Source organism: Antennarius striatus, chromosome 1 (assembly GCF_040054535.1).
Source record: "Antennarius striatus isolate MH-2024 chromosome 1, ASM4005453v1, whole genome shotgun sequence".
In the NCBI taxonomy this organism is placed as follows: domain Eukaryota; kingdom Metazoa; phylum Chordata; class Actinopteri; order Lophiiformes; family Antennariidae; genus Antennarius; species Antennarius striatus.
The window spans coordinates 29,315,239-29,331,744 of record NC_090776.1 but is presented as its reverse complement, the minus strand read 5'-3'; the positions used below and the strand labels follow the sequence as shown (position 1 = coordinate 29,331,744).

At 40.9% G+C, this 16,506-nt stretch overlaps 1 protein-coding gene across 1 annotated transcript in view; it reads left to right on the top strand.

Moving 5' to 3' along the window:
- Positions 1-16,506, top strand: part of tln2a (talin 2a) — a 67,907-nt gene that overhangs the window by 18,510 nt on the left and 32,891 nt on the right. The window contains exons 2-8 of the mRNA XM_068335008.1: positions 1,552-1,599; positions 13,770-13,941; positions 14,476-14,573; positions 15,259-15,388; positions 15,703-15,855; positions 15,956-16,098; positions 16,199-16,326. Coding sequence (XP_068191109.1) covers positions 13,806-13,941; positions 14,476-14,573; positions 15,259-15,388; positions 15,703-15,855; positions 15,956-16,098; positions 16,199-16,326 — 788 coding nt within the window. The 5' untranslated portion in view covers positions 1,552-1,599; positions 13,770-13,805. The remainder of the gene's footprint in view (positions 1-1,551; positions 1,600-13,769; positions 13,942-14,475; positions 14,574-15,258; positions 15,389-15,702; positions 15,856-15,955; positions 16,099-16,198; positions 16,327-16,506) is intronic.

Genomic DNA, 16,506 nt, shown 5'->3' with positions numbered 1-16,506 from the left:
GAAGGTATAAAACTATATATTAGTAACTCATAAACTCCTAATTCTGGTAGATTTCTAGGGTCATTTTCTGGCTGTTCAGCTTCACCTATACCACAGGTGTTTCAACGCGCAATGCATTTTTATTTCTAGTACAGTCTGTATTGAGTACTGGTGCGTCTACAGCTCATATATACCAAACCTCCCGGGGTGGAGAGAAACTGCATGATGGCGTGTGCCTGCAGTGTGTTGCTTTTTTTTATTTATTTATTTTCTTTGTCAAATGATTCACCTTGAGCATGCGCCTCATCAGTCTTCAACCTTTCAGCGGCGCAGATGCAGCCCATGCCATTAACTCTGCCTGTGGGCGTCATGCTGTGCAGATGTTAATAACACAAACTGCCCATCATGAAATATCTTTTGTCCGGCGATAGATTATTACCATGCATAACATGGTTATAATCCAAACTGAATGCAGGCTGTGCGTCCCGTTATCACTGTTGTGTCTTGAAGTGGCGGTGTTGTCTGCCCTCTTTGTTTTCGCTGTATCCCACTCGCTTTGTACGAGCTATCAGGAAATCCATTTCATGCGTAGTGGCATCCATCCATCCATCCATCCATCCATCCATCCATCCATCCATCCATCCATCCATTAATTCACCTTGCGATGTTTGGTAGCAACTAATCCTTTCATATTCATTGATGGCAATTTTTTAAATTCTGTCACCTTGTCACTGATAGTCAAACAGTTTTCTTGATGTTGAATTTACTAAAGTGTTCCCAGAGTTATTTGACATTTCACGTCTCATAATGTTAAACCGATCTAAGGAGAGCATGTGATTTTTGCAGCAGCTGCTTTCATGCATCCGTCTTGTCCCTAAAGTTTGTTCCGGGCTTGTCAGTAAGTTGTCCTCAAAGCTGTAGCTGGAGAAGGCCGATCCTGCCAAGGAATTTGACCCAAGAGCCAGTTGTGTGTCTATTTTCTCTTATAATAATGAAGCAGCAGCTGCACCACTGATTTGTGACACACAATGAACTGACACAGTGACCACTCCTAAACGCCCAAAGTCTCTGCTGTTATCACATCTCGTCAGTCGAATAGTGTTTTCCAACAGCGCTAACAGCTGTTTATTTTTTCACGCTGCTCAGTAGTTGTTGCACGCTGTGTGTGGAGCAGGTAAACTGGTTTAAAAGCCCAATGGGGTGTGTTTGAAAGCTGCCCTTCCTGGAGTGCAAAGGGCTGCAAGAAAAGGCTCAGAGTTCAATCGACCTGAATGTTTTTCAATACAAAAAACTGGCCTGAATGGCCATGAAAACTCTCTAAATATCTCTATCTACAAAGTCTCTGACTAAATATTTGCATTGGACTCCACTAAGCAGGACACCTGATTTCAGTTCAACTACCTGCAACAAGTTAGAACTGCATTTTTGAGCTCTCTGTGAAGTAGGATCACCCCCCCACCCCCATCTGGGACCTTTTTCAGTCTTTGTGTATGTAGAGCAAAGGTTGTATTTTTCTGTGTGTGTTTAGACCCATGTCTCATTCTCGTCCTTCCCTTTTCTTTTTGTTTTCAGCTGTGAAGATCAGCACGTATTCAAGGCTGCGTTTCCTTCAGCAATAAGGTAAGGAGCTGTTAATGGAGACGTGATCACACAGAATGCCTTTTAAAACTCGCCCGTGGGGACTTGAGAATGTCTCTGCGCAGTTATAGTCTGTCTTTTTGTGTGTGATTTCAGCTGTGTTGCATTTTTACAAACTGCATTGATCAATTATATTTATCAAATAAGTGTTTAAAGTGCTTTCTATGAACTATGGCTGCCAACACACAGTGGTGATGCTCTGGAGGCTTGTTAGTCTGAATAACGGTCTGCACCGGTTGGACGATCCCATGTGACTGCTCCAACGTGCGCTGAATATTTATCTTTGCAGAACTTAAGATGTAATTTCTGTCTTCCGGGTCACCAAACAGAAGCAAATCTTTTAAGAGTTCAAACTCAGAAGCTTTTCGAGTCATCGTTTAAATCCCACGGGTTTATTGTTTGTTTATGGGTTTTTTGGGATGCTCTCATAGTAATTTGCAGCTACAGCTTCTCTTTATATTCTTGAGCTGCCTCATATGCTATTCACTGGCATAAATAATTTGAAACCATCATGTCATCTTGTCCGTCTGAGGAGCTGTGCAAACAACTCCCAGCCAGGCTGAGAATGACTGCAAGACTGAGTCCGAGCCAGACATACCTGGTTGCCAGGTGCGTCGTCCTCACTGATGCTGCTCAGTGGTCACGACCTTGTATGAACTCAAAGTGTAATTTGTGCGTCTGTGCCTGAATCTCTCCATTTCAGTCTTTTTAAGATGACTTAATGAGCTGCTCTCACAGAGGGCAATTATAAAAGCTAGCATCATCTGGTGCCCAGCCGTCCACTGTAACCACGGTCCGCTGCACAAATAAGGTTACGGTTGCGATGTATTGTAACTTCCCACAGATTAATGAGCTCTAATGTTGATTTGTCTCATGTCATGCTTCAGGAAACATCCAGAACTGAATTTAATCACATGTATACTCAGTCCATGACTGCAGCACTGTAATATTGCGTGTTTAATGGCGTTCCTGGCTTTTAGACTCTTTTTTTTTTAACTTGACAGCCTTCAGCACCTCTGCAGGCTGCCTTAATGTCACAGGCCACAAAAGAATCAAGTGTCTGCAAATAGAATGGAATGGGGAACAGGCTGTAATTCTGACAGGACTTGTGTGAAGCTTCATACATTCACATTCTATTTATTTGATGTATCAGGTTAATGTGGTGGAATACACTTTAATACAATAGACTGAACTTCGTTGAAGACACTGGAAGTATAGGGCAGTTCTTGTAGCTGGGATGTGCTCTATTAATGTCTGATGCTTTATTTTAAAATATTATTTGTGCAAATTGTGCATCACGTTTGTTTGTTATCTACGTCCAGTATCATTTTCTAACCTACATATTGGAACATAACCAGGCTTTTACATAACCAGTCTTGTCTTGTTGCAAAAAATATTCCTGAGCATGTTTATTTTTTATTTTTTGTGCCTGGGTTAATTTGCCTAAGGTGGTACTGCGGGTCTTTGTAGATGACTTTTGCAAATGGGTTCATAGCAGTAAAGATACTGAAAGTTATTCTGCAATTATATGTTTGACTGTCTATTTAACTTTGTATTTGGACTGAATGTCTCACTAAATGGGCAAGTAAATAGTCTAATTGCAATAGCATATCTTTCCATAAATTACCCATTTTGGAGGACATTTAATTTTAAATTCTGGAGCAGCTCTTTTGTTGTTTTTTGGTTTAAAAATGACTTTTAGTGATTAATTAGGCAACTGAAAACCCAATTTAATTCTTTTTTTAATGATCATCTTTTTTCTGTTTGTAAGAGTCATTTTGGGTTTACCTCCTCATTTAAGACTAATTGCTATGTATGAAGTTTGATTACATTTGACATGACGATTATTCTACATAGCATAGTTTAGAGTGGTTGTTCGTCTGTATCTTTTCTCGGTATTGCTCTACTGCCAAACCCTTTTTCTCCAGTCTGATTAATTAGTAGTAAAGAGCTTTTCAGTATCTACCACTTAACAGAGTCCTCTGTGCAGAAGATGCCTGAAAGGTCTAATTCTAGCCAATAGCATGAATAGATGTTCCTCACAGAGTGTAGTCATCTGGTTCTGGTCCCGGGGGTTCCACTAGGGATCGACATGAAGTAATTCACTTCAGACTGACTTTACTTGAACTGTCTGGAAGGAGTTTTTTTAGGTAGAAGATAATATTGTAACCTTTGTTTGTCGAACATTAGAATAGAGTGTTTTCTGTGGTCTGCAGACTGCAATGAGGTGACTGTGACGGCAGCAGGTTCCTATGATTGTCTTCAGATGTTGTGAAATGACTGAGTCAAGGCTCATTTATCAGCGCCGGTGACGTCTGTTACTCAGCTCCTGATTATTTATGGACCCCGTGGATGCAGTTTGTCAAGGTTTACCGCAATGTGGTGCTTGGTATATGAGAAGGTGTGTGGGGAGATCTTTATCTTCAGTTCACCATTTCAATTGCATGTTTATTATTTTTAAACGGAAGTAACTTCACAGTTTAAAGGAAAGAGGATCAGTTAATGGGTTAGACTGTGCTGAAATTGTCCCTATGTTGTGTACAATGGTGCGTTTAATGCCTGTTGTAGAATGCAGAACCTCAGGTCTGTATGTAATGTGACAAATCAATCAAGTCAACTCGCTGCTCATTAGTTTTATGAGTAGTAGTTTTCGTGTGCTTCTTTCTAAGCCTGAAAATTGATTGGTTATTGATCACATGCACACTGATTCCACCATCCCATCAATGTGATTCGCCGATAGACATTTTACACCAAGTGTCATGGTTTCTAGTCGGAACAAGCAAAAGCAGTGACTTTCTCTCTTGTTAGCACCAGGAATGTTGTGTCCTCTAAATGCATTGTGCATCAATGCCAAATATAGCACCCCCCCAGAGGCAATAATACCCCAACAACATAAAACATGTAACGTGTGTTAATGCTAATGAAGTCTTGGGTTATTGTGTATGTAAGTCATTCTTAGTAATAAGCCAAATGGATTTTTTAAACAAATATGATTTACCCAGGCAACATTCAAATCAGATGTGGTCCTACCGCAGTAGGCTTTGAATTGTTATTCAGGAAACGGATCAGACTAAATCTTTTACTGACAGCAGCAATTATCCTTGACCTTTAACTACATCTGAAAAGTTCCATAAGAAAATGAAGAAAGAAAGAGAGATCCCCAGACCGACTGACTACTGAAAGCTTTCCAAATCATAGAGATTATGTAGACCGTCAGCGCATGTCTGTTGTTATTGAGTCCCAATCTCTTTTTGAATGGCCATGGGATGGATGTCTGTGTGACGGGGGTACAGATGACCCAAGAGATGACCTCATGACCAGAGAGCAGGAGTAGCCTTACAGAGGGACCAGAACATATTTACTGGTAGTTTATTTTGCTTAAATAATTTCTATCTGAGTCTTTTTAATCTACTACAGATAACCCTGAAATGTCATGTGAGGACTGTTGTCTCTTTTTTGTGTGTGTGTGTGTGTGTGTGTGTGTGTTTGTTTTTCTTTTTTTGTTTCTTTGGGATGCTAGAGTGCGCTACGTTTGCCATGTATATGCAGCTCTTGAGTCTCTCGTGAACGTCACAAAGCTTCCTTGGCTTCAAGTACCCATCAAGAGTTAATATCTGATAATGTGATTGATAACGGCACGACTCAGGTTTTGGCTAATGGTTCTGTTGCCGTTATATTTAGGTAGATATAAATGTTTAGCTCAATAGTTCCCCATTTGGGGTGCGTGGTGGTGATGAATGATTAATCTGCCATCCGTTTATTTATTTTTTTTCGCATCACCGTATCACCACTTTACCTTTGGTTTATTTTTCTCCCTTCTTCAGCCACATGCTATTAAAAAAAAAGGGGAAAAACAGGATAAATTGTGTTTTCTGCTTCTCAGCCACACACACTGCTAACAAACATATTTTTTCTTGCAGCCTGAATAAAGGCTTGAGACGGTGGAATTAGTCTTCAGTGATCACCATGCTTTAACTGAAAGGCATTCCGTCAGCCCGGCAGCATTGAAACTGAGAAACCACTTACATAAAATAAGCAAATTGAACTCCGCTGGAAGCTGTTTGAACTGCACACCGTGCTGCGAGTATTGAGCAGGGGAAGGCTTTCACTGCTTGACTCACATACTTTTCATGCAGAGTGATATTCAGTCCTCCTATCACATTTTCCACTGACCAAAGAGTCAGAAGTTCACTCTTTGACCCGCGCCACCGCCGCTCCATCCTGCCGGCTGGATGATGCCGACCTCATTGTGAACTGCAGCGACTCAGTCACGCGTGCTTCAAGACCTATCTGATGAATGATCACAGAGACGGTCTTGTTTGCCTTGTTTCATAAAAATGATGAATGGAGTGATTTAAAAACTGCATCTTTTACAAGTGATTTTGTTGAAGATACATACAGTATATTTGTTTTGGTGTAAGAGTTTGAGATGGATTCATCCTGGAACCACCTAATGTAGGTTGTTTGTTAGAGCAACTATGAATACGTTTTGCAAAGTCACAGCGAGAAACAAAACTATAAGGAATGGATGGAGTGTTTTCTGGCTAATGAGAGAGTTCTTCTTTAAATGCTTTTGGATGTTCTCCCTGGTTCTCCGTGGGTTCTCCTCGGTTCTCCGGCTTCCTCCCACCTCCAGAATCATGCGCATCAGGTGGATTGAGTTTTCAAAATTGTCAGTAGGCGTGAGTGTGTTCATGCGTGTTTGTCTGTGTCTCCATGTGGCTCAGCGGTGCACTGGCGTCACGCCCAGAGTGTACCCTGCCTCATGCTCCCAGTCGGTTGTGATAGGCTCCAGCACCCTGCGACTCGTCGCTACCGCGGAAGAATCAGGTTTAAAGATGAATGAATGAATGTTTTGTTCAAATTTAAATTTCTAATTCTTGTCGAGGGACAGATACAATCTGAAAATAAAAATGTTAATTTGACATAAAAGCATTGATTGTCAAACTGTTCAGTTAATTTATGAAGTTGTTCATATTAAATTATCTTTATTTATAATACAATATATTAATTACAGGGCTCAGAAGCACAATCTTGCATTAATATTGTGTGTATTTAAGTCAATTTTCCATTTAGGAATCCCAGACTGGTGATGCTATTTGTTTAACCTCTTTTTTTTTTTTACTGTTATATTAATTATCCAGCCGTGAAATCCTATTCCAATCAGCCTCAGCAAGCTGAATCTGATAAAATTTTATTTCCATGCAGGGAATTTAAAAGTTCTACAGATGTGTATTGTAGATAAACAACATCAGTTTTTTACAAAAAGATGGACAAAATAATGGGAAAGTTTCTTGCGGTGCAAATAAATCATTATTAATCATTACACTGCCAGCAAATTATTCTTTAGAAGTGCATGCAGTGTTAATGGATAATAAGTAACATGGACCTGTTAGTCAAAAATATTATTAATAAAGCTTAATAAAGTCCCAGTGATCTTCAGGGCATTTAAATCTGATTTCTGCACTCTCAGATTTGGTTTGACAACATGATGGAGTGGAAGCAGCCTTTGTCCTCGGTCAATCTCCGGAGGCTATGAGTGGCAGAGTGGAAGCCACAGCCATACGATGGGGTTGAATTACGCTGTTTTCCATTAGTGGAACATTCGGCTTTGCTGTAGGTCTGGACTACAATGCTTTTTAGCTGCAAATCAGAAAACACAATGCTTATGCAAACTCTACATGGCTTTTGCAATTTGCCCCCATTAGCTGACACCAAAGCACTGAGATGGAGTTCCTAGGGTCCAGAAGAAAAATGTTTTTGTTGTAAAAATAGTTTGTTCTTCATGATCTTTAGGTAGTGCTGTGTACCAAACGTGGTCCGGCTCATTAGTTCGAGTCCATGTCAGTTTTTTAGGTTCATAGTGAAAGATGTGATTGGATGATGACTGCCTAGTGGAACTGAATAAAGCATTAAGAGAGAAAAACCAACACGTTCGTGTTCAGATGGAAACACACAAACGCAGCTTAGAGGTCAAACACAGGAAGAAGGAGAACCCAAGTTCAAAGTCAGGCTTGTGTTCAGGTTGATCCTGGTGTCGAAACCAGGCCAACATTCATGGGCCAAATACTTAATATGTGTCCTGATCTAGAGCTGTTTCATTTGTGTGCTGTTCTATTATTGGATTAGAGGCCATGTTACTGTAATAGGGCCTGGGCATTCCCAGCAGGCTTGCCTCTACCTCATTGATCTATTGAACAATAGTTTCATGTTCCAGTGCTCTGTCTCATTTTCCTTTATCTTGTGAGCCTTTGTCCGTCCGTTACGGTGGCTGTTTTACTCCAAAATGAAAATGAAATGGAACTTCCTTTCCTCTCTGTGGTGTTTGCTGCACTGCTTCTGTTTTGCTTTGGTTTTGCCTTTGGTGTTGCTGTGTGTTTCCATCTGATAGAAACGCTACGATGCTCAACACAACCTCGACTACTGCAGCTCACGTCGTTTGACGTCTGTCAGCGTCTTGAACATTCCCAGCTCAGATATACTGAGGATACAACCTGATCTTGATCCTGAAAGTACGGATTCAACCTTGGTAGGTCATGATTTTTCAACTAAATGTGCAGTTCTTCTAAAAAGCCCAGATAATCTGATAGTTAAGCCCATTCACGCCATCACAGTCTCATTTACAACGATGAAGCTTCAAGTCATTACAACGGGCTATACGTATGACGCTGCTTCTCCAAAATGACACATCCTGACAGCCCCTGCTGTCGCTAAAGGCCACGCTAATGTTGAGGAGAAGAACGAGTACGATATCAGCTTCCTCTGCACCGTCTCCCCCACAATGCCTTTGCGCCACAGTTGGATGTACATCTTCGTCTGGAGTGTTTGCTCTTTGTTCTGTGTTAATATGATACAATCTGAGGAGCAGCTCCAGGGCTCAGCTGCTGGCGTCGCTCTTCATGGTGAACAGCTGTGCTTTTTCTTGTTACTGTAGTGAAACCTCACGCTGGTTCTTACACCAGTGACAAGCAAAAGGTGGTTTTGGGGCTAGTAGTTGTTTTGTCCTTTCAGAAACACATTAAAGTCAGAATCCATATGAAACATTCCACTGGTGATTTGTTGAGGCTTGTTTTTTCTGATTTTTGTCATGATCACACAGTTAAAATTCAGATATGTTAATCATGCTCACCATCTGTCTTCCGCTTTTGAGCAAGGCAGCTTTTAATAGTTATCAGTATGCACCAAAACACAACAGAGACCCATGTGAATGTTATTTGGTGAAAGACTGAGGCTTTATTTTTTAATTGAATGTCCCAAAGGTCAGGAGAGTTATTTTTAATTGAACATTCAACTTTTAATGCAGTCCATCCAAAGAGTTGCTGAGGTATACAAATTAAAAAGAAAAAACTTCCTTGTTGTGCTCGACAAAATATCAGAATTATAAGTATTTGTCACGGAAGAACCGTGAATTTATTTCAGCCTGAAATTGGAACGTTATTTAAAAAAAGAAATTGAAGAGCTAAGTAAAGTTGATAAGAAGCATCCTTTGGAAACTGTGGACATCTCTTGAGTTTATATGAGTTTATATACATTGACGGTGGACCGTATAATCAGGTGCGCTTATACTCCAAGGCGTCTTATAGTGTGGAAAATATTGTAACTTAAATACTTTAGTCTGGTCTGAAAAAGCGCACTGATCCACAGAGATTGTCATCTGCTGACCTGCTGAAGGCTGTTAGCTCAGTCACCAGCGTGGACTTTTAATATGCTGGAAAATATGCGTGGAAATGACATGGCTGTCATCATGTGACCAAAGCATCTAATGGAATTAATTTCTACACACTTTATATGAAGGGTGATCACCATGTATAACAATATATCGTTGAAAATCCATGTTAATAATTCAACCAAGATGCATTACACGACAATCTAATTTTCCCTGAATGAGCCCACGTAAAAAATGTTGCTTATAGCAGATTGGAACCGGTGAATATTCATGTGAGCCCGCAGGATGTCGGAGTAGTGAAGGTGTGACTGATGCAGATTGGATTTAAATCAGGAGGAGGTGGGATGCTTTCTGCTTATGTATTACAGTGTGACAGCGTATTAACGATTGTGGGTTTGATCGTGTAAGAGAGATGTTGAGACAGACCACAGAGCTGTGACTACGTACGGATACAAGACATTATAAGCATGAGATCCAAACCTGAACGTTTTTTAATGAATTCCTTTGGAGGTCGATCAAAAATATGTGTTGCCATCCTGAGTAAAATGCTCTGCAGCACATCCAGTAATAAATAATAAGGGAAACTGAGGGTAGGTTGAGTCGACAGATGCAGACTGACGATGCTCGGGTGCAGCAGGTGAGTCATGCAATGACATACAGCAGGCAGGTAAATAAAACCTGTGGAAAAACAGATGGGGTTACACCCAAGTGGATTTACTAGCATGGAGGAAGACGGGGACAGGAGTGATAGAACTGGTGCCTGTGGTCATCACTAAAAAATAGGCTCCTCTCCATTTCAGAGCTATGAGCCTCATGTATGGGATGTCTGCTCACTCGGCTTTCCAAAAAGTCAGATATTTAAAATACGAATGCTGAAACAACTTTGGTTTTTGTGCACTATGAGCCTCAGCACCTTTCACTTTGTGACTGAGTTGCTGGGGGTTTTTTTTTCCTATCGCTTCCACTTTGTTATGGCACTGCTGAAAGGTGATTGTGGAATATTTAGTAGTGAGGAAATGTCATGGTTGGGCTTAATGCACAGGTGGCATCTCATCACTTTAGCATGCTAGGATTCACACATCTCCTGAGAGCGACCCATTCTTTCACGAACGGCTGTAGTCGTCTGTTGGCCTCGGTGCTCGCCTTTAAACACCTGCAGCCGTGGACAGGATTGGAATGCTTGAATTCAATGAGCAAATACTTTTGGCAGTATACTATATTTTTCTGTTTCACATTAACCAAGTGAATAAGGTTTAATTTGGTCCAATTTTGTAACTTTGAAACTCAGTTTTAGGTCATTTGGTTCACAGTGAAACTCATTCAGTCAAGAATGTGGACATCTGGATGAACAGGCTCCCTGAAGTAATCCTGAATTATTATTTTTTTATTTCCTCTTGGACACGTTCACAATTACCATGTTGAGTGAAATATATGGATGGCTATTTGAATGATTAATCATAATGTAATTCTTTTTTTTTTTTTTGGACATTGTTTATGTTATATTTTTTTCCAGATTAACTAATGTTTATTGCGGTATTGTTCAGCTGTACTGTTTAGTCATAATTGGCAAATGTTTGCACTTTAAATGGATAAACCGAGTCAGAGTATTGTGTGCACAGAATGTGGTGTGTTAGTATTTACATCATAATTGAGGCACATATGCTCTTGCGATTTTCTTTCAGTGCGTGCAGTTTTTACACAAAGCTTTCATACTTTATTCTACTAGAGAAACCAGAGCGTTGAGTTGCGTTAGCTTCGTGTTTAACTGCTGTAATGTTTGCACACTGGAGCCTTATTCCCACACTGGATTTGGGAGCAGCCTAATGAATTGGTTATACTTGAGTGTTTTGGAGGGCTTCACAATCACATTTTGTCTCAGCAAATCCTCTCTCATCCAAGGAAGGGAAAATGTATAATAGGCTGCTTAGGTGGTAATCCATCTTTGATGGAGACTCTGCTTTGTCTTGTTGTAGGATGAAGGAGGGATTTATCTTCTTTCTTTTTTTTTTTAAACACATATTTATTGTCGTGCCGTGGTCACAACCAAGCTCATAATTTATGTCCTCCAATATTTATATTTAATTAAGCGAAAAGTTTGATGATACACAAGATGAAGCTGTTTGTTTCTGCAACAAATCAGCTGTTATTCACATGCATCTATGTGTATGAAGACTCAGTATGGGAGGATGAATAAACTGTAATGTGTGAAATAACCTGTTGCCATGAAGGATTCTCTACCGACGAAACATCCGGGTCTGAATCCTGATCTTTTGCACGTTTTTTGTTTTTTTTTTTGCATAGTTTCCCTCCATAGTCATGTAATACAAGATCATCTGGTGATTCAACCCCCCCCCCCCCCCCCGTATGCATGAATATAACGGTGAATGGTTGCTGAATGGTTTGCTGATGTCATCTGGGATCAGCACCATCACCACCATAATCCTACAATAAATAAGTGGATTTTCTTTTTTTAAAACAAAGAAGTAAAGAAAAAGAAACGTAAGGCTGATGATCAGATTGTTGTGTCTTTTGTCTAGTTTTAAATGATGACCTTCATTACCTCCGGATAATTGTTGATTCAGCATGCAAGGAATCAATTAATATTTACTAGGGGCTGACATGGATACAATTGAATGATGAGGTTGCGGGGAAAACAAGTCAAATATTCATTAAACATGAGTGCTGACGACCCGCTGGTTTCACATTACAAATGCAATTATAGTGAAGCTGCAGGTGCCTCAGAGGAATGCTGCGTCGTGGCAAAGCGGGTCACTTTGAAGATGTGGAGCCATGATGTGGAATAATGTTGAAATACACGTGACTTGTGTTACGCAGACGTAAAGGGATTCCTCTGTGGTTGATGCCGTTCCGTTGTGTCCGGCGTTTCACAATATTATTTATTCATCATGCGTTTTCTTGGTTGCCTTATCACCGACCGTTCTTCAGGTCATGAAGCCATGCTGCAGCTGCAGAGGAATATCACGCAGCTTCGGTAGTTTTGTCGTTTATTTATAGGGATGATGGAAATATTTCCCTCAAAGGACTCCAGTTTGTGATCTGATCAGCACAGGAAAAGGTGAAAAAGATTTTCACAATACAAGTCATGCAGGACGAGAAAAAAAAATCACCTTTTGTCCTGTCGATATATTTCCACAAGGTCACTTTAGTTACTCTCATTCATTGACTTGGATTATCCCTAATTGTTAGCAGTGCATCAGCGGTCTGCTGGATTAAAGCTGTTGATCTGTGCTTGATGGTACATTCTGATCGGCTCTTTGGTGTTGTGTCATAACTCACAGCCTGTGCAGACGGGTGTGAGGCAGACCGATACGTTCATGCCTGCATGTGAACAAATCTCAGTGTGGAACCAGATTCTGAATGTCTGAGTCAGGGTTAAAGGCCAGTGGCGCACATTGAGGGGCCGACTGTATGCTGTGTACTTCAGTCGGGGCCCGGACCGACCTCTCACCCTCGACCCCCACGCACAGAGTTCTCACTGGTCCCAGACAGGAGGTGCTCTGTTAGGGAGGCCCCAGTTCTCTCTTCTTCCTTCCTGCTGTTAACGTCACCACTGTCAGGTTTTTTTATTCACATTTAGACATGCATTTCCTATTTTATTATTATTTTAAAATGTAGAACCCAATATTTAGTCTTTCTCAGCTCTGTCTTAGTGTCTTTAAATCTTTTTAAATTGTTCCAGTCCCCCCCCCCCACACACACACACACACACACCAGCTCAGGGCTCAAGTTGTTCCGTTGTTCCATCTCCGGTAAAAGCAGTGAACCAGTAAAGTTGTGGAGCAGTGCTCAGCTCTGTTGAGGAAAGCAGAGAAGTTTGTGATAAGAAGGGAACAGATTTCAGACCTGTCTTGTTTTGCACAATTAATGTGAAAAAAACAACTTTTTTTTTACATTCTCAGTTCCAGGTGTTGTGGGAACACTTGTTGCTTTATTTTACCTTTTTAAATAACATTTCTGCATCTTGTTCTTTGTCTCCAACGGGGACCAGATGGGCTGTTTTCAAAAAAAGTGATGAATCTGTTGTAGGCTTTGCTTCATGAAGCAGAACAATGGCTTGGCGTGCGCAAATTAACACTTTTTTTTTTTTTTGCATTCAATAATTCTATCGTCTCTGACGGTGCAGGAGTGATAAAATGATGCCTGCTTACAAAAGAGAGTCATGCTGACGTTCTATCTGTGGAAAGACATTTTTAAAAAGGTGTTACTCTGCTAAACGCACACCTGCCATGGCACGTTGGATTATTGTGACGTTTCTCGTGTTCACATTTAGAAATCACAGTTAGCACTTTCGTAAGTGAAAAGTGATTCCAGAGCGACTGTTTGTGCCCCATGAGTGATGACACAACTGGTGTTTCTTCTCCTGCATCTGGAATCGACTGAACCCCTGGACGTTTACAGTCTAATAAACTCAATCTCTCCTGTCCCCCCCCCCCCCCTCCCTTCCTCTGCCTTTTGTGTTGTGCAGGTGTAGCTGCAGCCCCCATCCACACTTCTTGTCAAGATGGTGGTGTTGTCGCTGAAAATCTGCGTCCGCCAGTGCAATGTTGTGAAGACGATGCAATTTGAGCCTTCCACTGCAGTCTATGATGCCTGTCGGATAATTAGAGAGAGGGTCCCTGAGGCTCAGAGTGGACAGGGTAAGAGTCATTCAGAGGATACCCCACAGCCCCCTTCTTCATAAGAAATGGAGATGCACGCAGGTGGAATGACAACCACTGAAACTGGGTTTCTTTTATTAATTTCCACTCATCAGAGTGGCTGAAAGCGATTACGCAGGAATTTTCAACAGTTAAAAAAACATTGGGATCGACACAGGATGCTTTGTATTTGTTTCAGAAATTGTAGTCCATAATTATTTTTTTTTTGGTTTCCAAAGCACAGGGGCTCACTGAGCATCTTTCACTCCTTACTGATAAAGACGATCCGTAGGAGTCAGCAGCTGCGCTGCTTGACCTGACAGCATTCATGTTCTCATTCTTGTTATGCTTTCATGATCATAAATGTGCATAAAAAGTATTGGTGGCTATTCTCCATCCACAGTACATCACTAATATATCATCAAATGTGCAGTTTTTGTACCTGGAATAGAGTTGGATTTCTGATAGCCCAAAACACGATCGGGTCATACCTTAACCCCGACACTGAGGTCATGCTTCTCCTCACCTCTCCAGCCTCAGACTACGGACTGTTTCTGTCTGATGAAGACCCGAGGAAAGGCATCTGGCTGGAGTCGGGAAGGACGCTGGACTACTACATGCTCCGCAATGGGGTAAATAATCCATTCATAGCTGTGGTATAATTGTTTTTTTAGTGTTTTTCAGGTTCCTTGTTTCATTCCAGATGTTTGGATACTCAACAGCTTACTGAGCTGCACCGCAACCTGATGATTTTTATTGGTTAAAAGTGCTTCCAAAAGTAGAAAATGCAGAGGAAAGAATAAAATCCAGCTGGTCTAAAAACTGAATGATGATGTGGTTGAATATTGTACGCGCTTAAATCTACCACAGGTACACAAAAACAGTGACTCGGAAAAGAAAAATTAGAATTAAACGTAAAGCTTTTATTGGTGGCTTCCAGTGCTGCAGCCAGCTGTCAGGTCATTACGGGTCGACCCGATCGGGTTTTTCATGTCAGACCTGCCTCTCAATGCATCTGTGGGTTTCTAGTTCCACATGGGTTCTCCTCTTCATACCCTCCAAAGACAGCCCAGATAGAAGGCATGACTGTGACAAATTATTCTGAACCAAAGCTCTTCTCATTGTTACGACTGCAATGCTGCAGTAAGCTGTGATAGGCAGCCGTTAAATAAGGTTTTCTGGCCAATATTCTCCTCTCTCTCCGCTCAACCTGGATGCATTTCATAATAATTTAAATCTCTCCAAGTTACGGCATTCCTTTTTACTCTTTTGACTTCTTTTTTTCTTCCCTTCTGTTTGTCTTTTGTCTCTGAACAGGATATTCTTGAATACAAGAAGAAGCAGAGACCCCAGAAAATCAAAATGTTGGATGGGGCAGTTAAAACGGTCATGGTGGACGACTCCAAAACTGTGGGCGAGCTGCTTGTGACTATATGCAGTAGAATCGGTGAATGACTTTAATTTTTCTCCATTTAAAAAAATAAAAATAAAAAGAATTCCCCTGTGCATGCCTTACAGGTTTCACATTTTAAACAGAAACTATGTGTGGTGTTAAAAAAAATTCTGAACACATTCACTCCACTCCTGTTCAGAAATGAGGATTGATACGTGATTCCTCGAGGTAAAAACTTTGAAAACGAACCCCAAAAAAAAAAAAAGCATAAAATTTGAAATTAAAATCAGAGTCTTAAAACATTCCCTTTACCAGCCTGACTCTGGGGGGTGAGATTAGGGTTCATTAAGTTGTCTTTTTGATTTCAGGCATCACAAACTATGAAGAATATTCCCTGATCCAAGAGACGTTGGAGGAGAAGAAAGACGAAGGGACTGGTACGCTGAAGAAAGACAGGACGCTGCTGAGGGATGAGAGGAAGATGGAGAAGCTGAAAGCCAAACTACACACAGATGATGACTGTGAGTCCGAGGGGACTGCGTTAGATTTGATGGTGTTGTTGCTTGTGGTTATCATTTTTAAGTTCTTCTTGACTTGACCCTTATGGCTGTCTGCTGTCAGTGAACTGGCTGGACCATGGCAGAACGTTCAGAGAGCAGGGGGTGGATGAGAACGAGACCCTCCTGCTCAGACGCAAGTTCTTCTACTCGGACCAGAACGTGGACTCTCGAGATCCAGTCCAGCTCAATCTGCTTTATGTGCAGGTCTGACAAATCCCTCAGACACGATGCACCAGATTTATGTCCAGTAATCGGCGTTCAAATCACACCTTGCTTAGTGAAAGGTCTCCTCTTTGTTTTTCAGGCCAGAGATGATATATTGAATGGCTCTCATCCCGTATCTTTTGACAAGGCTTGTGAGTTCGGAGGCATTCAAGCCCAGATCCAGTTTGGACCTCATATAGAGCATAAACACAAACAGGGGTTCTTAGAGTAAGCAACTAATTCACAATTCACAAATTAAATATTTAAAAGAAACCCAAATACTTTTGTTTTCTCCAGATACTTCTTCAATTATTGGAGAATTAATGTTTTAGTAGAGTAATTCTGTATTATTTTTTTCAGCTTTCTTCAGACAATAAAATGTAGTTTGGTGTCAGACACGTTGATGCT